This window comes from Hippopotamus amphibius, chromosome 6 (genome assembly GCF_030028045.1).
Source record: "Hippopotamus amphibius kiboko isolate mHipAmp2 chromosome 6, mHipAmp2.hap2, whole genome shotgun sequence".
In the NCBI taxonomy this organism is placed as follows: domain Eukaryota; kingdom Metazoa; phylum Chordata; class Mammalia; order Artiodactyla; family Hippopotamidae; genus Hippopotamus; species Hippopotamus amphibius.
The window spans coordinates 110,480,663-110,502,949 of NC_080191.1; the positions used below are offsets into that span (position 1 = coordinate 110,480,663).

A 22,287-nucleotide genomic window follows, 5' to 3' on the forward strand; every position below is an offset into this window, starting at 1 on the left:
GTTTCCTGCACCTGGAGCCGGGCAGGTGGAGAGGCTTTTCATCGACCTCATGCGGACAAGCTAATGGATGATGACTGAATAGAGAAGGTGGGGAAACGCACGAAACTGCATTTTCACTTTGTGCTGCCATGGCTTTCATATGACTAAGCACCTACTAATTAGTATTAAGTTACATGTCATACTCAGTATTCCCGGAAATCGATGGGACTATAATGAAAAAGAATGAAGAAGGAAAAGCAATCTCCTCACCTCACAAAACATAGGCAACTTTTTGGCAAAATCCACCACTCTGGTAATTGCTGGTGTGATGATTTTTGTAAAATGGCTGAAGGCTTCCAAGTCGACCTTTCCACCTTCTGGGGCGTTTACTATTGGTGCTTGTCCAATGTCTTCTGGCTGAGGAGGACAGACAAGGGACATTTAAATGAAGATGCTGAAGGGATCATCGATCACGGCTCTCACGTGGCAGAAAATCTCTTCTGAACTGACATACTGTACAGTTTCCCCATCTTTTATTAATAGACCCTACAGTTTTCCTGTCCCTTAGTTCTCTGAGAAAAGATGCATGTCTTGGCCATTGCTTTCAAAGGCCCCCAGTGATCGCGGTCATAGGATTGTTGCTGCAGAAAGACAGAGAACGTGAGAGAGAGAGAAAGAGGGAGAGAGGGAGGAACAACAGGAATTTGGGTTCTGCTTCTGAGTGCACAAAGGTGACCTGCATTCTGGTGCCATTTTCAGAGCATGCCACGCTCTGGAGGGTGTCTTTCTGTGGGAGGTGGGCACAGCGTGGGCAGGGATGGGGCGTCCTGGCAAAGAGCCCTCTGGGCCTTCACGCTTGCTTTTGATGCCTTTTGCTTGGCTTGAAGTTCCGGTCTGCCCTCCAGATGCCAGCTGGAGGAGGCCTCCGCACGCTGGGGGAAGCTCTCTGCTCTGGGTCGCCTCCAGGGACCGGGCTGTGTACACTGGGCAAACGTGAGGGCAGAGTGGAGATTCGCAACCATCCATCACCTTGCTGTTCAAAGGGTGGGTGTCAGCAGCTTGGGTGTCATCTGGAGACTTGTTGGAGATGCGGACTCCCAGCCCCCTCTCCAGACCTACTGGTGCAGAAGCATCACGTGAGCAAGCCCCCAGGTGCGGTGTTCACGCCAAGCCCCCACGTCCACTGGGGCCTTCTAGCTCCTCGGCCTGGTGTCCAGTGACTGCCAGCAGTGGCCTCTCCACGTATCTCGTGCTGTCACCAGTGCTCCCTGCCAGGAACAGTCCTCCCGGTCGCCCCTTCTGGTCCCCGTGATGAAAATGACCACCTGAGGCGGTCCTCACCCAATCCCCGACAGGCAGGGGAGCAAAGGAGCACACTGGGAGGTTAAGGACAGTCCCCTGAGGCTAGAACTGATTCCCAGTTCTTCCTGGAAGTTGTGATGGGATCAGAGGATCTGACACAGATGGATCTGTCCTGATGGTGGCCCTCTTTGCCTAGAGTCACAGCGGACAGGCAGGAATGAGGCAGCCAGGGTGGGAGGCATGGGAAGGTGGGCAGAGAGGGCAAGGGGTACATACGGGCTCTGTGAGCTGGTGGAGCAAGGCTGACCCCTCACCGCAGAGCAGCTGGTGAGGGCACCGCAGGTGACAAGGCTGCGGCCTGCCTCCACGGTCCCCAGACTTTGCTGTGCCTCAGAACCACCCCAGACTTTCCGATTTCGTGGTTCTCTGTTGGAGAATCTGTGTTTCCAACCACTTCCCAGGGCGCCGATGCTGCTGGTCTGAGCCCGCACTTTGTGAACCACTGGGCTAAAAGTGAACGTGTCAGAGGAATCCGCTGCCCATTTTCCTTCTGCCATCTCCCCTGTTACTGCTCAGCCCGAGGAAAAGAGAGGATGCTTCTTTCACTCTCCTGTTGCCAGGGCAACAGGGGTCAACAGGAGCGGCCCAGGCGCTCCGAGGTGTGGCCAGAGTTGTGGGTACAGCCTGGGGGAGGATTTTTTAATTTATTACATAACAAACTCTGGCAGCACTGACCTTTTGGGGATTATCCAGGAGCTCTTCTGTTTATTTTCTCTTACTTCTTTATTGTTTGTTTTGGGGGCAGTGAGTGGATGGGAAAGAAAGCTGGTTTGTGTCTTGTTTCATAATCAATGACGATGTCTGGGGGCAACTGCCGGCATGGCAGGCCCAGGAAGGCTACTGGTTCTCCAGATGCAGACAGAATTGATGGAATAACCACATGTGCAGCTCCTCTCCCTCTCTCTCCCTCTCTCTGTCTTTCTCACATAGACTAAGCTAAGGGAAAAGGTACATCCAGAAAGTCTGGGCGTGATTCTGATGCACAGTGAAGTTTGGGCACTGCTGCTTCTGGCATCCTTGAGACCTCCTTGCTGGTCCTTCTAATCCCTGCCACCCCAAAATGTGGCCCCGCTCACCTGCGTGTCTACAACTCTCTTATGAAGATCAACTGATAAAAGGAACATGATCACACATTAAAAAGGTAGGGAGTTGTATACACACCCACATATATGTAGGGTGAACTTTTTAAGAAATAAAAATAAGATGAAAATATTTTAATAACAGTTTTGGCCTGGTTGAATCCAAACATCTTCTCACTGAACATTGATAGATCCAATCTGATTGTACTGAATGGTCTTCAGTGTCTTTTGAAAGGTCAGTGGCTTCCTACTGATGCTAAGAATTTCCATTCAATCTGTGAGTCTGTGATACCGCCAAAGATTTGAAAAATAGGAGGGAAAGTATACAAGGAAATATGACAATTTTAACCAAAATTAAATGCCCACATGTAACAACCTCACAAGCTTTCCTGTTGATAAATATCAGAGTAGGAAAAAAAATTTACTTTTCAGCCTTTGGGCATTTAATGGAAGATACAACTGCTAGAAGTAAAACCACATACAAAATAAAAGCCTTCTATTGTATTACTAAGCTTTATATCCATAATAGGTCTTGGATACTAGAAAAAAACATATATATGAGTTGACCAAGTTAACACATTAGGAATAAGAAATTAAAGTTGAGCCTGTTTGTGACTTCCCTGAAGATTTTTTACCCATAAGGACAACACATTATTTGCTAAAATATATGAGAGATGTTAAAAACAGAGTATAAATATCTGGCACAATTGGATCTACTGGATATCTTCTTACAGCTAGTAGCATGTAGTCCACTTCCTGAACACATTTGCTTGTATACACGTCTGTGTGTTTTTGCACACGAGGTCCAATTCAGAGGCTGAGGATAGGTCCCCGGCTTGCAGGCTCACCAGTGGGGACTGTGGGGAAGCCTGCTTTCTGCCTCTGTGGATCAAACTGTCTGAGCTGCTCACAGGGGTGGGGGTGGGGGTGGGGTGGGGGTCCCTAATGGACCTCTGGAGCAAGCCCCTCCCAGCTCTTCCGGTCTCCTCCCTGACTTGTCTTGCGCTTTTCCATCTCGGGGCTGCCCTCCCTCCAGACTTTTGCTTTCTTCAAAGTCCTCATTTCTGTCTCATCTCTACCAATTCCAAGTCTCACCCACTTCCAATTCTAACTTCTCCTTGAAGCCCTCCCAGATGGCCCCAGCAGGAAATGATGTCTACCTCACCTGAACACACATGGTGGCCCATGTAACCACTCATCTGGCATCTAGGCACTTAGGACTATTACTTTTATTGTTGTTATACAGGTACACATCTAAGATACGAACCTCTCAAGGTAGGGGAATATGCCTCGAGTATCTCTGTCTACTCTGTAGAAGGCACTGGACCAAATGGTGGAGGACTGAGGGAGTGAATAAAGCTATGTTTATACATGTACTCAGCCAATATTTATTGAGCATTACTATGGGGTCAGGCCTTATTCTAGATGCTGAGGTTACAGCAACGAGCAATGTGCCCTCGAGGAACGTCATACAGTGAAGGAAGACAGACAATAAATGAAAAGAATATTCTCATGGAAGAATTTTAGCTTGTGACAAGACTGGAGGTGGCCTAATAATACATAGGACTCAGGAGGTAGGGTGGTCGGCCAGGCCCCTTTGAGAAGTGATGTGTGAGCGTCAACTTGCAGAATGTCAAGAAGGCGGCCTTCCATAGATGCAGAGGACATTTAAGGCAGAGGGCAAACCCAGTGCAATGTCCCAAGGTCAGAAGGGGGCCCGTGTGGTTAGGCCCAGAGATGGCAAGAGATAAAGGATGGAAGACAGGCAAGGGTCCCATCACGGTGGGCCTTAGGGCCATGGAGGGGAGATGGGCAAGTGTTAAATGCAGTGGGGCGCCACTGAAGGGCTTTAAACGAGAGCAGCAGGACGAGATTTATGGTCACCATGTAGAGAGGGGATGTGGGAGCCAAAGGAAGAGGTGCGAGAACAGCAGCAGTGCTTTGGGCAGGGGATGAAATGGGCTGGACCACAGAGTGGTGGAGGGGGCAGCAGAGATGGAGAAGAGTGGGACTTGGAGACATATGTAGGGAGCCCAGGGCAGGGGCGTCTGATGGACTGGAGGTGGGGTGAAGGTCAATAAGGAATCCGGCATGTCTCCTCTGGGGCAGTGGAGGGGGCGGGGAGGGAGACATACAGAAAGAGAGATTCAGGGGTGTGTGCAGGTGCGGGCTTCAACTGCAGCTCAACACTAGAGGTGGCTGGTGTGACACAAGTCGAGACGAACTGGGGCTTTCTGCTTTGACTGTTGCATCAGAATTGTTCAAGGTGAGTAGGAAATGCTACCAGTCGACCTCTTTGCAAGTGGCTGTCTCAGAGCTGAGAGCTTCCTGGCTTGGGTCTGTGGCACACGCAGAGGGGATGGGGCCAGACGGGACTCTTCTCTTTCCCTGAATGATCGATCACAGGGTGTTGCCCTGCACCTTTGTGATGGCGGACAAATGGTGATGAAAGGTCCCTGGGCCTTGGGCCCTTTGCTGGGAGGAGCAGGGACAGGATGATGAGGGTGGTGGCGCAGGGAGGATGTACACAGGCACCCAGTATGAGGCTGTTAATGACACGCCGAGCACTTATGTCTATTACCCTCATACCATTGATAAGGGCGTAAAGGCAACTGAGCCTCAGAGACAGGAATTAACTTACCCAACATCACGTAATTAAAAAACAACAGAGGCAAGCAATGAACTCAGGCTGTCTGGTTCTAATTTCTACACACATAACCACTGGACTATGCTGCCATCTTCTGATGTAATTATAATCATTTTGGGTGCGAGAAGCCTTCCTGGCTTGATTGCACTTGTCTTATGACCACACGTGGCCAAATCACCCATCCTGCGTCACCCTTCTGCTCATGCCCCTTTTCTGAGGCTGTTCCCATTGAGAATGTGTGATATCAGACAGTAGCTCTGCCAGGGGAAAAGTGGGGCAGGCCCGCCCTGGTTCTGATGATCACATTTTATACCTGGTGGAAACCCCACCCAAAACCATGTACCTTTGCATGTGAGCTAAGGGAGCAGAGTAATAATGAGACAGGCGGGGACCTGGGACCCTTTGCTGCAGTGCTTGCACCTGGACAAACACCTCCTCGAGCAACAAAATACAGAGAAACTGCAATAACTGCATGGATGCACAGTGGGGCACATTATGGACAACAAGACGCAAGAAAAGACCAAAAAAGCCCAAATGCCACTTCTGAAAAGCTGGGAGCAAAAGCAGGGGATTGGGGGCAAAAACAGGGTACTGGCCATGCCCCCCATACTCCACACCACCAAAGGAGTGGGCAGACCACCTAAGCCACCCGTCTGGCCCGACCCCTGGACACACCGCTACCCTCACCCCATATAAGGGACCAGCTCACCCCCACTTTGGGGAGCCAACAAGCAAGGGAACCTGTTACTTGTTCTTGCTCCTCTGCCCTGCTGCAGCAGGGGCCCCAATAAAGCCTTGCCTGAATTCCTCGCCTGCCTGCTTATCAATTTCCATTGATTATGGAGGCCAAGAACCCTGGTTGGTAAAAATAACACAGTGTTCAACAGGCAACATTGTTGCTGGTACAGGGCTTACTCCACATCTGGGAGTGCAGATGTGAGCCGCCTTGATGGAGAGACTCTGCTGTCCTTGCTCTGCACCACACACTTCTTGTCCCATCTCAGTCCACATTTACTTCTCACCATTCCTGTCATCACACAAGAACTGGCACTTCTGCACCATCAGAGATTTGAGTGGATTGGAGAATGACTTAAATGCTTTTGGAAGTATGTTTTAAAGAGTGGCTTTAGAATTACAGTGAAAATCTGCATGCCTTTTGCAAAAGTTCCTTCCTTGCCAATGTCTCTTATTTTCACAGGCACATTGATTTGAAATCCAGCTCAAACCACCAATCTCTATTTATGACTGGAGTCCTAGTCTTAGGATGAAAAACAATGAAGAAGCTCCTTTTGGGGAGTAAGTTATGTGTCCATTCCAGATAAATGAATACTTCTAGCTTTTATGACAACATGTACTTTTTAAGCCCTTATGACACTGCTACGCTATTAGCAACATAACGGATCTCAAATTCTTTTTCAGAACAAGATGGGCCATCATCACATAAAAATAAATCATCGCGGTGTTATAAGTAAAAAAAGTGGTACCAGCCACAGAGGAGATGCCAGTCCTCCAGTGCAGGAGCCAGTTCAGGACGTGGATACTATCAGCAAAGCAGGAAGTCAGAGTCACCCTGCTGCAGGGTGTGTGTGTAAATGTGTCAAGTGGCTGAGACGCAGGTCTTAGCTGTGCTGTCTCTGAGGACGGGCCCCTGGAACAGGGTGGTCCTTTCACAGATATTTATTGAGTTCTGTTCTGGTTACCTACTGCAGTATAACAAACTCCTCCAACACTTAGTGGCTTAAAACAACAAGTTTTCACTCTCTCTCCGAGTTCTGGGGATTGATGGGTTCAGCTGGGTGGTTCTCACTCGGGCAGCAGAGGCTGGTGTCACCTGCCGGCTTTCCTACTCACATTTCTGGTGCCTGGGCTGGTTGGGAGTCTCTCCACATGGCTGGCTTGGGCTTCCTCACAGCATGGAGGTCTCAAGAGAGTTAGACTTCTTTACATGGCAGTTGGCTTCCCTCAGAGAGACCAGGTGGCATCCCTCTCCAAGATAACCAACTGGGAACTGCAAGGCTTCTTATGAGTCAGCCTTAGAAGTCACTCTGCCCAAATCCATTGCTTCAAGCACTCACAGCCCAGTCCAGATTCAAGGGGAGAGAGGACTAGGCTCCTCACTCCATGGGAGAGAATGGCCCGTGAGGACAGGGAGGAAAGAATTCATTGGCAGTCACCTTGAAGAAAAGCTACTGCAATTTTCAACCACACACAACAGACACTGAAGTGACAATGTTGAATGGAACACGGTCCCTCCCCCAAGGAGACACAGGGGTGGCCCAGGCACAGAAGGGGGTTGGCTGATAGAAACAAAGTTCACTGTAGAGACAGATGGGATGATGGAGGCCTTCTGTCTCCTCTAGGAAAAATGCTCTGGAGAAGCAGTTCTTTGCATTTAGACCAAGAAGGACAATTCCTTGAACAGATCAAGGATCTATAAAATATACATTCCATGTCAGCTCTGTGGCAGGTGGGGAGATTGGTGGGTAAAAAAGTGGCTCTGTAAATGTCAGCTTCCAGAAGGAAAACCTCTCGTGCCTGGGTAACCTTATGGCCCTAGGAAAAAGCTACTGGCAAATCATTCTGTGCAACACCTTCCTTTGTCCTTTTTATGGATGATCGGACTGGTGAAAACCCTTAGGAGCCTTTGAGTTAAAAGTGCCAACCTGGCTGGTTCTAATTACTAGAAATTGTGCTATCTTGGCTGAAAAGACCACCAGGCATGCAGAGGGCTGATCCTACTGTGCCCAAGAGTTGATTTCTCAGCTTTCAGGTGCAGCTCAAATGTTACCTTCTCAGAGAGACCTTTTCTGACAACGCTGTTCAGAGAAGTGAGGTCTCCCCACCACTCCCCACTTCCAATCTTCCAATCGCTCCATCAATCAGATTGTTTATTTCCTTACTGCACTTACCACCACCTGCATTTATCTTGTTTGGCCCTCACTGTCTGTCTCCCTGCACTGGAAGAAGGCTGAGTTTTACCACTTCCTGGCATGTAGTAGCTACTCAATCAATTTTTTTTTAAATAAAAGAACAAATCTTTAGAGTCTAGAAAGAAGCAGCTTAGTGAGTGACAACTGAAACTGATTCTCTTTTGGGAGTAAAGAAAACCCAAGTATCAATATAAAATTCCCTAGAAGTCCAGGCTGTGTCCCAAATCCTCTACCTTACTTGGAATTCAGCTTGGTCACTACTATGAAATAAGGCTGGACGTGGTTTCCACAATGTTGATTTATGGCTGACACATTCGGGGAGAAGAAAGATTTAGGTGTGGGGTTAGATAGGACTCTATGCCCCAACTATACCTAATTAGCATTGATCTTTACCCAGAATCACTGTTTTCTAACTCCTGGTAGATAAACCAGGGCAGGGCTGAGGATACAAGATCAAGGCACTAGGAGGCTGCCCTCCAAAGATGTTGTGTCTTTCCAAGGCTCTTTGGGTTTGTGCAGGTAGCCAAGCTGCACAGTCTGGTGGTTAAAAGCATGGATCCTGGAGCTGGGCTGCATCCATCACCACTGCTTACGAGCTGGGGGAGCGTGGAAAAATGTCAACTTCTCTGTCTCTGTTTGCTCTTCTGTAAAATGGAGATATGAACCCCATCTACCTACATAGGTTGGCTGAGGTAGGGAGTTAACATATGGAAAGCACGTACACCGGTACCTCGGCCGGGGCCGTCCACCTGCCTCCTAACTTAACTGCTCGTGGCGGCCGTCAACCAAGTGTGTTAGAACCTGCTTGTTAATGACATTGAAGGTAACTGTTGGATGGCAGGTGGATTATGGGTAAACTTTTTCTTTCCAAAAATTTCCTTTAAGGTTGTTGTTATACCGGTTCCATGAAACACAAAACAAAAAGCTAACCCGTTATAACGGTGATGCTGAGGTATGAAGACAATGATAGCACTATGTCTCCTTGTTCAGATGAGGAGGTGCCCTGACCTACCGGGGAGATACGTATATACCCACAGCATATCTGATGCTGGGGCTGAGTGAGGCCCCCATAAAGCTTCATGTCACAAACTAAGAGCTGGGTCAGTCTCCGAGACGGCCAAACACCAGCGGGTGGAGGGAAGGCTAGTCCATCTGGGGACGTGGGACAAAAGAGCTGAGTTGGCCTTTGGGCCTGGACCAGCCACTTTCTGGCAGGTGATCTTTAGGAGAGACACTGAAGGCTTGGTTTGTAGACCTGTAAAACGGGGATAGTGATTCCAGCCTACCTACCCCAAAGCGTGGTGAAGTCCAAAGAAGAAATGGAAGGAAGGACTTTCACAATGGTTAGCTTTTACAAAAACATCGCTATCCCAAGGGTCTGGAATGGCCTGTTTTTCCGTATGCGCCCCTCCCCCATCCCTTCTCCCCTTTCCCACTGTCCTCCTGGACCTGAGATCATTTATTTTAAACTCAACATTTTGACCTCTACTGACATAAAAAGACATCTGAGATATGCGTCACTTCGTTCTAGGGGTGATTCTAAAGGGGATATTTTGGCGTGAATTTAGGGGACTAAGTATATATACAAATGGGCATCTGAGGGAAGAAATGGGTATAAAAAGGGAAAGGTGGCAGGTAAAGAATTTTGCTAAATAGTTGATCCAGGGCTGCCCTTACAGCAAAAGCAAAGAGACAATGGCATTAGAATTCAGTGACTCACAAGCATGAGAAGGCTGGATCTGTACTTTACTCCCATCAATAAGATGCTGCGAGGACACTAGCATCCCGATTTCTGAGGACCGCGCGGAAGTGGAAACGGAGGGGTGGGGCCTTACCAGGAACTTCCGCTTCTGCTTCCAGTGGCTGCCTTGGGCGTTGGTGGCCACGTGGGCCTCGGTGACCGTCTTGATGAGCTCCCACTCCTGGTCGGTGGGCTCCGGCTTGTGCCCGATGGACCTCTGCAGCTCCTCCCGCCGCCTCTTCTCCCGGTTCTCCTCGATCAGCTTCCTTTTGGCCAGACGCTTGCTGTCGTCCAGGACCACTAGGGGTAGAGAGGGACACAGAACAGACACTCCCCAGACACCTGGCAGACCCATGGGGTCTCGGGCAGGTGCACGGCTGGCTCAGGGGGTCTGCTGGGGTCACCCTCGACCATTTCTCCAAGGACGAGCCATCGTCCACCATGAGCCCCAGATCCAATCCCGCAATGCCTAGCCAGCTTTCTAAAACAAAGATGGGGGCGCGGGGGGGGGGGTGCCTTGGACATTGGGCATCTCATCCTCACAGAGGGGGCCCTAAATAAAAATGAGGCCGAGCCAGGTAAAGCCCATCCTACCTATAGGTTCGCAGGTGGGTCTATCTAGCTAATCACCTGAATTCACTCTTAGGGTTTCTGTTCCTCCCCGCCCCCCTCCCCCCCAGTGGCTCTTGGTAAGAAGAACTTCAGGTTAAAAAAGTTCTGGAGCAGTAAACAGAAGCTGGCAATCCCTTCCCCAGAGGAAAAAGGAGTCTAACTTCATTTGTTTCCTGAAGGCTGATTGGAGTGTGGCTGAGCCTAGTTCAGGCCTCACAGGTGCTCACTGCATTTCTCTCTACCTTGTCACTTCTCAAAGGTGATTAAAGAGTTCAGGCTTTGGAAGCTAGAAAGACTTGGGTTTGAACCCTGGTACTACCACATTCTAGCTGTGTGACCTCGGGCAGGTTACTGAGGCTCTCTGAGCTTTTATTTCTTCCCAAATAAAATCGGATCAAGGGAGTTCCTTGGGGGTCCAGTGGTTAAGACTTTGCCTTCCAATGCACCGGGTGCAGGTTTGATCCCTGGTCAGGGAGCTAAGACCCCACATGCCTTGCGGCCAAAAAACCAAAACATAAAATAGAAGCAGGATTGTAACGAATTCAATAAAGACTTTAAAAAATGGTCCACATCAAAAAGATCTTAAAAAAATCAGATCAATAATACTTACTTTGCAGGGTATTAGTGTGATAATGTACTACACAGGCTCGGGAAATAGAGCCATGACTTTTATCATTCATGCAAAAGGGAAATAAGGGCAGGTAACAAGAAACCTATATTTCTGTGGTTAATTTCCAAAACAAAACCATCTCACCAGACTCTCAGTAGCTCTCAGTGGCATGGAAAGACTCAGGTTTTGTACTACAGAGTTGTAGTGCTTTACCACTGGAGGGACCTCAACTCTTATCTAGTCCAACTCCCTCCTTCACAGAGGAGGAAGGAGATCATGACTTCCCTAAAGTCACACAGCAAGTTCACGGCAGAGCCAAGGCAAGACCCAGGACCCCTGACTGCAGTCCTACAACATCACTGTCCTAGGGCCATTTCTTGAGGAAGCTGTGACCTGGTCGACAAAGGAAAAAATGCAAACGTAGCAAAGGAAGAGAACCAAAGGTGCTGGAGAATCTGCAAACGGAAGAACGAAACCCCAGTCGTGGAGATGTGATCGGTTCATCAGAGTCAGGGGAGCACTTAGACATGTGGGCAGGATGGGTCAGCCCTGTGACGTCATCGTGGCTCACTCGTTAAACAGAAGAGGAATGAACTATACGCAGAACCCCACTCCCCAAACTTCCCTGGTGCCAGGGACCGTGGCATTGGATGGTGCATTATCTAATGTAGTCCTGAAAACCACCTGTGAGGCTGGTGATACCTTCACACAAGGGAAATCTGAGGTTAAGTTCGATGGGCACACAGCTGGTAAGTGGCAGGCTGGGACTCCAACAGTTTTTCTGATTATAAAACCTGAGCTCTTGTATTGCTTCACAAGCAAGCAAGGTGCATTCACAGTTGCACCCAGTAAAAATCAACACTGAGTTTTTAAACCTCATCAACATTCGTATCTTTAACTTCGTGGTAAAACAATGCAATGGACATTCAGCAGGTCACTTATCTCCATAGAACCTTAGCAGGCATTTTGCTGGCGACCACTAAAGTCTTTCAAAGATCAAGACAAAGAACTCAGCCCGAGGTGGGGATTAACCCAGGGTTTCCAGCTTAACACCCTGACACAACCTTCCTTTTATTTATTTATTTTCTCTAAAGATTCCTCTTTCTGTCTTCTTTAATGGGCAAGCCAGGATGTTCCAGAGATTTTTTGTTCTTGTTGTTCTAGCTGAGAGAACTCTGTTTATCACATAAATGTAGCTGTGACTATTTCCTCTTCACGAGGAAAAATTCTCATTGCATTCTTTTTTCCTTCCTTTGTTTCTTTTCCTTCTTTTACTTGAAAAACTAAAAGTTGGAATCCTTCATTGATGCAAAAAATTTATGCCAGTAGAAACCAGTAACCCTGATGCCTGGCAAAAGGGAGGCCACCTATTCTGAATGACACAATTCTTATTTCATGATTAGATTAATTAAAGTGGCTGGTGTAAATCCCTTGCACAGTGTGGGGAGAAGAGACTCCAACGGCTAATCTCACCGCCATATGCTGTGGCACTCTGAAAACTGGGTAGGATGACTTCAGCTTGGAATGTTTTTATGGCTAAAAATATAACAAAAAAACCAACTGCAGAATGAGTCATGCAACAGCACTCAAGTTCACATTCTTTAGAAATTTCTGAACACGATGTTTTCTGCCAGTGCCCCAACTCCAAAAATGTCCACAAAATAAATTCCTGTCTCCGCTTTTGAAAAAATACTAGTCCTTGTATTTCTCACATGAATGTTATGTGGAAAATTACACCTTATCAAGGTGGATGGACAAGACCTCCCATCTGTAACCTCTGTGCAAACAGAGCATTGCTGACTGCCCTGCAGCCACGATGGGGACAATTTAATCTCTGTCCCTCACCCATCTCCCGATGCCTTGGGAGTCAGGAGTTGATGGGGAGGGTACGATGGAAACCACCCAGCCATGGCTGGGAGTGAGGGTTCCTGAGGATACTGGGTGCTCTCCCTCTGTCCACATGGGTTTCTGCTTTCTTTCCTGCTGGTCGATCTCCTTGAGCCAACCCTTTCCCCAGTCAACACTCCTTGAATATGAAGCAAAGGAAGAAGGTTACTTACAATCTGTTGCCATGCCAACGTAGATGCATTTTTTAAAGCGACATTCCTGGCACTGATTTCTTGTAACTTTGTCTATGACACATTTTCCTTCATATTTACAGGAATAGGATGGATGGAGATTTTTCTGAATGGTTCTTCTAAAGAAACCCTACATGAAAAACAAAGACCCAAGACAACCATTTCATACGTTCTAGAAATAAATGACTCCAGCATTTTGTGTCTTCCTAACTGTGATGGATGGTTTTGGACCTTACCTGTGTATGGGCCCATAGCTCCGCCTCATCAAATGTAGGGCAGTTGGCCCAAAGTGAATCTAAAGAATTCTAAATCTGTGGGAGATGTCAGAGGCTATAGAGTCTTATCTTTCTGGCATTTACTCAAGGCTAATGGGAAAATTTCGTGTTCATGTTTATGTTTTCTAAACATTGTCATATAAATAATTTCATTTTGTAGAATGCTATAATTGTGTTGCTCCATTAAGCTCTGAAGAGGTTTGCTCCACTTTATACTGGAGAATAAAAGAGCTGGATACTTGTGATGCTTTATTAACCAATAATTTAATCATTTAGTATTTAAATGGATGCGTTACTTGCCTTTAATGATTTAGTTTAATTCTGGTTTTTTACTCTTGTGATGGCCATGATCAAGCTCAGATAGCCCTTGAAACAACAGTCCTTGGGGAGGAGAAAATTCCAAGTTCTTTACCAAATTTTTCCCATAGCTTATGGCCTTGGAGTTTTCCTTTCCTAGCACCCCTTTTCTCCAGTGTCTGTAGACATACACCCTAAAGTTCAATGTTTCTTCCTCTCTCAAGGCATGGGAGAGGACCACCTGAGGGTAGGATGCAGTGTCAGGCTTTGGTGACTTACAAAACATCCTCAAGGCTGTGTCATATGAGAACCTTTCTGGACATGATACTCAAGTCTGGTAGGAATTTTAATGGCAGAAAGCACTTATTGTGAGGGGCGCATTGCAAAGTGCTGCAGACAAGTGCCATGGCCTCTGTCTCTCCCACAACCTTCTGAGGTCAGTACTCTTAACATCTTCACCGTGGGGATTAAAAAACTAAGCCTCAGAGAGGGTTAAGTCACTTGCCCCAAATCACATGGCAAGTACATGCTGGAACTCAGCCTGGAACCCAGGAGTTGGATGCCAAATCTTATTTACTTAACTGCTTATATGATGTAAACTGAAGCCAATTTTACTGTACTATCTAAATGTTTTAGATGAACATATTATAAACAGTCCCCTCTCATCCACCCCTCAAAATAACCACATTGTTTTATGTTTTAGTAGAATAGCAAGGCACAAATTTTGAGGGGTGTTGTCTACTAAAGCTTAAAGGGACCTCCAACTTAGCTGCATAAATTGTGGGACTGAAATGCCAGCTGATCTAGATTAAGCCCAAATTGTACTTATCCTGTTTAACTTGCCCTTGCTTTGACTATGTACATAGACCACTTGCATCTTCCTCACTCAGACACAGGAGCTCTTCCCTGTAATGAAAAGGTCCAAGGTAGGATTTTACATTGGGCAAAGCAGAATAAAATGGACAAATGACAGCAGTAACTGAAACTCAGGGGCTTAGTTTTGGGGCATGTGTGCAAATCCCCGATCATTGCTATTGCTCAAGTCTTAACAGAAGAACTGTCATATTATAGTGGGCTTGGCATCCTTGAACACTGAGTCCATTAGTTTGAATGACACTGATGAACTGTCATAAGATTCCCTAAAGTACACACGGGGCAGCTGCTGACATGTGCTTCCCAGGTGTCCAAGGTGGGCAATCCTGCCAAAGCCTGGATGTCAGGACCTGCACAGAGTGAAAAACAAGCTTCCCTCCCTCCTCCCTCCCCATCCCCCTGACTCCAATCCACCCTTCAAGGGTTACTCTTGATTGAAAGGCAGAAAAAACTCAGAGATTCTAGCAAGACATATGTCGCAGACAGGGAGGAGGGGGGACCGGCTAGCATCCTCCTTCTGGAAGAGGCAAAGTTTCCCTAGAGATGGCAACACCAAGGTGCGGGGCCTCCAGTGAGCATGTTGATTGCTGCGCTGAAGATGGGAAATCGTTACTCTGGAGTTGGGAGACCTTTTCTCCCCCAACACTTTGGCTTGTGTGCTGGGGCGGGGGGGTGGGAGCTTACTGAGGAGTCAGACAACAAGAGGGTGGGAAAGAGGTGATATACCAGATGCAGAGATAATGTCCATTTCTCCAAAAAGGCTACTCTGTGAACTTTTAGAAGAATGAATGAAATAACTTATACTTGGCTTATTTTGAAAAAAAAAAAATAAAGTTGAGGTAGCAGGCTTCGCTCTTAGTGCCATCTTTTCTGTGGCTTATCTCGCTGGCTCTTCTTGGGCACTTCATGGACCAAATCCCTTTTAAGATATTGGCCTCCCCTAAGCTATGATAAAAGGATATTTTCCCACATGATGAGGGATCACTTCATTTGAGTAAATGTTAAAGATGGTAGGTCCCTTCATTTTAAAAAAGGGACAAAAAATTTTTGGAAGTGAACTTGAATAAAAAATATTTACTTATAGAAAATCTTTTTAAGGGTGAGCTGACGAAAGAGATGTCCCAAGGACTGAATAAGGACATACCTTTCATTGATGATTCGTTGATGAGTGGAGGTTTTGCTTTTGTAAACCAACATCAGACACATTTCTCTGCATTTTGAGAAGAACTGGATCCGTTTCTTAGTGGTCCAAATGATGCACTAATCAGTGCTACAAGAAACGGTCACTCTCCTAATTCAATATTTGCGTAACCGTTAAAAAAGCTTAGAATCTTTCTTTAAAAAGTGATTTATTGTGGGCAATATCAACATTCTTTCTGCAAAAGATGCATGAAAACTGGCTCATCACAACAGACAAAACATTTCCAAAAGATTTCCATTGCCTTCAGGGCAAAAATAGGCAAAAAAGATTCTCCTTCTACACACTACCAGCATGGGGTAGAAATACTTGTAAATTACAGGTTTGAATAAACAAGATGTGAAGGGCAAATTTTTTCATCTTTGGCCACTTTTTAAGAAAAGTTAATTAATTAATTGGCCGCGTTGGGTCTTCATTGCTGCGTGCAGGGTTTCTCTAGTTATGGTGAGCGGGGGCTACTCTTTGTTGCGGTGTGCAGGCTTCTCAGTGTGGTGGCTTCTCTTGTTGTGGAGCACGGGCTCTAGGCACATGGGCTCTGTAGTTGTGGCACACGGGCTTAGTTGCTCTGCGGCATATGGGATCTTCCCGGAGCAGGGCTCAAACTCATGTCCCCTGCATTGGTAGGTGGATTCTTAACCACTGTGCCACCAGGGAAGTCCCACTGGCCACTTTTCAAAACTGTGTTTCATTTGAACACCTCTTTTGTCTTTTTCCAAGACACTCTGTCCTTACATTAAATGATCTGTGTAACCACCCATTTGCTTTCCGATTTTATGATCCAAGCTATCCCAGAGACAGGATTCTGATCTGAGAGAAAGGCACCTTGGCAGAGAAAGCTAGCATTCTGCTACATGATTTATTCTTTTAAGTAAACCTCGGTTGAATCAGGCTCCAAATATCCTGTGATCTTGGGAGAAGAGGCTAGTGGATTTCTTGGTCATCATGGAGACATATGTGAGTCAGAGTCATGGGTTAACAGGATTGGTTCTCCTTTGTTTAAGTCAAGCGCTAATGAGCATTAAGTCCTCTGTAAGGTACATTTGGTCTTTAGAGTCACTTTGGGAGTTGAGTATTAAATGGAATTTTCATTAGAGTCTCTCCCAGAATTCAAAATTTCTCATTAAAAACTGATTTGAGAGAATCTCAATGCTGCATAATCAGTTAGGTAAAAGCCTTATGAATTGGGGCTAATTTAGAAAAAAAATTTGAATTATTGAGCTTTTGGAATGAGAGAAAGTATCTAAAGTAATGCAGTTTTATTACTTTCAAACCAAGCCAATTGGGCTTTCAAGAGACAGTCTGCAAGTTTCTCAATTAATAAACAGCTGCAACTTATTTATAATTAATTCCACTAAACTCCTTAAGACATTATTTTCATAGATGTAATAGCAACATTTAGCCCAATCTTTGTTAAAAGGTTACAAATTCTAGATCAAAGGGGTCTGGATGAATGAGAACACATTCCAGAAACACATCACATTCCAAAAAACAGTCTTGCCCTGGGACCTTAAAAATGACCTTTTCCCAATGGATATATCATCTCAACACTTCAGCCGGCTATGTGTTTCCTAATTTCGTGCACAATAAGTAGAGAGTTTGCATGGAAAATCTTCCACCAGGGAAATGAGACACATTAGTATGAAACTGAGCTAACATGTTGATTTTGGGGGTTTAGGGTCAAAGGTTAGGAGAAAAGAGGGTAGCTGAAGGAAGGGAAGGAGAGGAGGGGGGTGAGGTGGGTGATGGAGGAGGGAAGACTGACTTGTTCTGTAAATTTTAATATGATTTTTGCTCTAGGACTTATATCTTGTGATAATGTAGTTTAAAATATAAAAGGTAAATAAAACATTCAACCAAAAAATTAAAGTTTTTCTCTGACTTACTACCTGCTTTATAAAACATGAGCTGAATGTACTGGGTTAAGCTTTATTTACCTTTACAATGGACTTTATTTTCTAAGGCGAGGCTATTGGACTGAAACATGTTTACCAGAAACTCATCTTCATTTTGATAATGAAAATGTAAGTCGGCAAATTCAGGTTCACTTGCAGGAGGTAAACTGACTGTTGATCATTTGTTAAGTGTCTCCTGAAGATGGGTCTGGAGAGCAGGTAATTAGCTGATAGACGACCAGAATTTACTAACTGCAGGCTGTGCCAAAAGCCAATCAGGATAATTTCAGATCATAATTGAACCTAAGTAGCCTCAAAGATATTCCCTAATGGAACCCTTAAAGGTGAGCACATTCACTCAGATTTGCACTGGCAAACAGCTTGTGGTTGGAGTGAACTCTCTCTCCTTAAACACTGGAGGTAAAACAGGAGGAGAAATGGTTATTTCTTGGGATGATGATGTGTTATAAAATCTATGCATTTTTAACCTCAAAGGGAGACTTTTATTAATTTATTTTCATTTTATCAATTTTCTCCCTGTCTAAAACACCAGACCTCACACTCCCACAAAACTTCATCTGGTTATTTTTGATTTGGAAATACAATAAATTCAGTTCTTGAATATGCCCCACAAAATGAAGAGGACAACCAGACACCAGGATGAGCACAGGCCGTGAATGTTGGGATTTGGCTCTAATTTGAACTTAAACTTCAGGGTGCATTCTGGAGGACTCCTGGGAAGGGCTGGATGTGGGCCGAGCTCTGGGCTCACCAGCCCCAAGGCAGTTACCTTGCAGCCTTCACACGTGATGCAGCGGTAGTGGTAGCCAGTGGCTTTGTCACCACACACGACACACAGCTCGTCCTTGTCTAAGTAACTGGGGATGTAGCCTGTGAAAGAGGGAAAAAAGAGGCATGTGAGAAAACAATATCATGTTATAGACACAGCATAGCCAGGAGGAGGAGAAGGAGAGGCAAGGAGGAAGGTGGATGAGGAGGTGAGGCTGAATTGTTTTCTACATTTTAACTCAATTTTTGCTTTACAGTTTACATCTTGTGATCATGTAGTTTTAAACATACAAGGTAAAGAAACCACTGAACAAGAACACACTTTAAAAGTCTTTCCCTGACTTAATACACTTCCTCAGTATCTTATATTTCTCTAGGATCTTAGCTCACATTTACAGAGTTAACATTAGGCCGAGGATTTCAGAATACCTTAGAAACAGGTGTGCTAACTCTTGCTGTGCAGGTGGGAACAGGCCCAGTGGCTCTTGGAGCCAATGCATGTGGCAGAGAAGCTGGGATTTTTTTTTTAATTTATTTATAAGTGGATTTATTATTTTTGTTATCAATAACATTATCAGTAATTATTAAAAAAGAAAATGTAAGATCTTTCAAGAGCTACCTGTTATTTGCTCCCAAAAGGATTTGTACCCGTTTTCATACCCCAATCACTAACTTAGATTACTGAGCTGGGGAAACAGTTACTTTTACTCTTCCTAACACTGTAATACAATAGATTCCTGATGAGACCGTAGACTCACCCTGTTTAAAGATACTGAATCTTAGAATCAACTGTTTAAAAATACTGAAACTGAGAAACCAATACCCAGAGAATCTTATTTCAATGGTTTTAGGGTGTGGAAACATAGGCATTGAATTTCCTAAAAGCTCTCTCTCTGGGTGATTCTAATGTACATCTAGAACTGAGAATCCCTGGGCCTGGTCTTATATGGAGACATCCAGAGAGGCCGGGATTCAAGACACCTGGGGTGCTCTAGATAACACAGTCTCTTTCAAAAGGATTATTTCTGAACTTGTTCTTAGGGAACTTGATCCATTTTGGAACCAAGGCACCATGCAGTAAATTCAGAAAACGTTATAGCTGGAAAGGTCCTGGGAGAGCAGGTAATTTTGAGGTCAATAGGCCTCGAGTGGTTTGGCTTTCTTCAGGCTCGTGCTAGAAATTAACAGCAGAGGGGCTTCCTAGGTGGCGCAGTGGTTGGGAATCCGCCTGCCAATGCAGAGGACACGGGTTCGATCCCTGCTCCAGGAAGATCCCACATGCCACAGAGCAACTAAGCCCGTGTGCCAAAAAAAAAAAAAAAAAAAAAAAAAAGAAATTAATAGCAGAGACTAAAACCCAGATCACCTGACTTCCAGCCTTCCGGTATGTTATGTTGGTCTTTTTCTGAAAATAGACAGTTAACTTCAAGTAGAATGAATAAGGCCACCTTTAAAAACAATGTTCTTCAAATGTGATATTATGATAACACAACCTAACAACACTGGGTATGTGAAATAACAGAGGTTCTGTTTATTAAGAAAAAAAGAAAATCCAGCCATGATAACTCTTTTTATTAGTGCACTATTAGCTTATTAGTTTAAATTCCTTGACCTAGGAAATTAAAGTTTAAAAACACAAACAGAAGCAGTGCACTTTCCACCTGTCCCTACCTCTTTCCTTTCCTTGTACATGAAAGAAACTGATTCAGAAGGACAAGTCCAGTTTCATAGGTATCAACAGTTTACCACAGAAGCACAGAGCTTCAGATAAGACCAAAAAATCAAAACAAGGCCTGACTGGTTGGGATGTAGAGAAGGAGAAGATGAGAAAACAAAATCATTCTTTCTCTTGGTCATGGTCCTTACGAAATCCTTTGACTCAGGAAACTCTTGGTGGTTTCAAATAAGATTAGCCACGTTGAAATGACAGATGACTTACTGTAAGTTTTCCATAACATTTTCATAGATCTTTCATTAAACTAGGTCACCGAGGGCTTACTTTTCAGAAAAAAAGCCATTAAGAAAACAGAAGAAATGAACACAATTACTATGCTCAGATTTTATTTAAGAAAAAAAATGTCCCTTTTGGGAAGGAGATAAATGAGTTCAAAGTGAGATTTGGTACTGCCCAGGATTATCTTTTTAAATATCACAGCTTTTCTTAGTTTACTTTTGCATCATGCAAACCATGAGTCATCTGTTGAGTTCACCTCAAGGGTTTCAAAATTCTCACCAGACATTTTAAAAAAGAGAATTCTGGGAGGGATTTGGGCAGAGAGAAAGGGGACTGGAAAGATTTGTGTGTTCATCCAATCATTCATCTGCTCATGAATTTAGAAGACATTTATTTTAGCATCTACCACTGTGCTTGGTGTTGATAATATAAAAACAAATAAGACATGGTTTCTTCCTTTCGGAAGCATATGCGTAAGCAATTGAGTTCTGTATTTCCAGTCCTGGTCATTTCTCAGTGAGAGAAAAAAAGGTGAACGTGAAGAAAAACACAGGAAAAGATGCTGAATACCATTGCAAGGAAATGCAAACCAAATGCACACTGAGATACCACTTAACACCCTCTAGGATGGTTACGCTATGACAGACAATAACAAATGTTAGTGAGGATACGGAGAAATCGGGACACTCATGTACTGCTGGTAGGAATGTAAAATGTGCTTTGGAAAACAGTTTGGCAGTTTCTCAAAAGGTTAGGCACAAAGTGAGGTATAACCCAGCAATTCCACTCCGCGGTATATACCCAAGAGAACCGAAAACATGTATCCACACGAAACCTTGTATATGAAGCTTCAAAGCGCATTATTCATAATAATCAAAAGGAAAAAACAACTGAAATGTGCATCAAATGATGAATGGCTAAACAAAATGTGGTACTTCTGTACAATGGAATATTATTCAGGCAGGAAAAGGCAAGAAGTACTGTTACATGGTACAACACAGATGAACCTTGAAAACATGCAGTGCAAGAAACTAGATACTTCCGTTTGTGAAATATCTGGAATAGGCAAATTCCTAGAGACGGAAATTAGATTTGTGGCTGCCAAGGCCTGGAGGGAGGGGAGAATGAGGAATGACCACTAAAGGGTACAAAGTTTCTTTTCAAGGTAAGAAAAATATTCTGGAGGTGTGTAGTGTTGACGGCTGCACAACTTTGTGAATATACTGAAAACTGTTGAGTGGAAAACCAGTGTTTCATATGAACATATTTTGGACACTTTACATGTATGAATTTTATACTATATGAAATATGTCTCAATAAAGCTCTTATTAAAAAAGAAAGAAACGAGGATAGAAAAGAGGATGGTTCCGTTCGACAAACATACGTATGGGGGACTGTGCTGCGGAACGTGCCAAAGATCTAAAGACAAGTAAGTTTTAATTCTGGGGTCAGGTCTCTGTTTTGGGGGAAACGGACAATAATAGATCATCTGAATTTATGAGGTCGGTACTGGGACAGGGCTGTGTCCAAATCACAAGGGGGAAAGTCTTTGAGATGCCTTCCTCCCGACCCCCAGCCGGAGTCCAGGTTGGGCGCTCCCATTCCTGCTTGTGTTTTCCCAGTGGTAACCCTATTTATCATTGGCAGCATAACAACCTGTGAATTTTTCCTCCTTACATTGTGATCTCTGGTTCACTATAGGTTTTACAGCTCCAGCTAGAGGGCAGGGATCTCATCGTCCATGCTGAAATCCCAGTGTTTGGCACCTGCTTCCTCCGATGGACAGCATCACAGTTTCTCCAGATCGCTGCTGTCAGCCAAAGGCGAAGAACACAAGGCAGGAGGCTTATATCCGGACCGTGCAGATGGGTAGGCTTGAAGTCTGGAGGTGTGCCTGAGAAGGCTGACGATCTCGGCAAGGGTTTCTGAGAGGTGATAATGCAGACACAGGAGCCCAAACTTCCAGCCTCA

General features: G+C 45.1%; 1 protein-coding gene across 20 annotated transcripts in view; it reads right to left on the reverse strand.

The window, feature by feature from the left end:
- Positions 1–22,287, reverse strand: part of THRB (thyroid hormone receptor beta) — a 386,771-nt gene that overhangs the window by 14,832 nt on the left and 349,652 nt on the right. For all 20 annotated transcript variants that reach the window (XM_057738390.1, XM_057738387.1, XM_057738396.1 and 17 more), the window contains 4 exons: positions 18,364–18,464; positions 13,021–13,168; positions 9,833–10,038; positions 250–396 (listed from right to left, as the gene is read on the reverse strand). In XM_057738390.1, the coding sequence (XP_057594373.1) occupies positions 250–396; positions 9,833–10,038; positions 13,021–13,168; positions 18,364–18,464 (602 nt within the window). The remainder of the gene's footprint in view (positions 1–249; positions 397–9,832; positions 10,039–13,020; positions 13,169–18,363; positions 18,465–22,287) is intronic.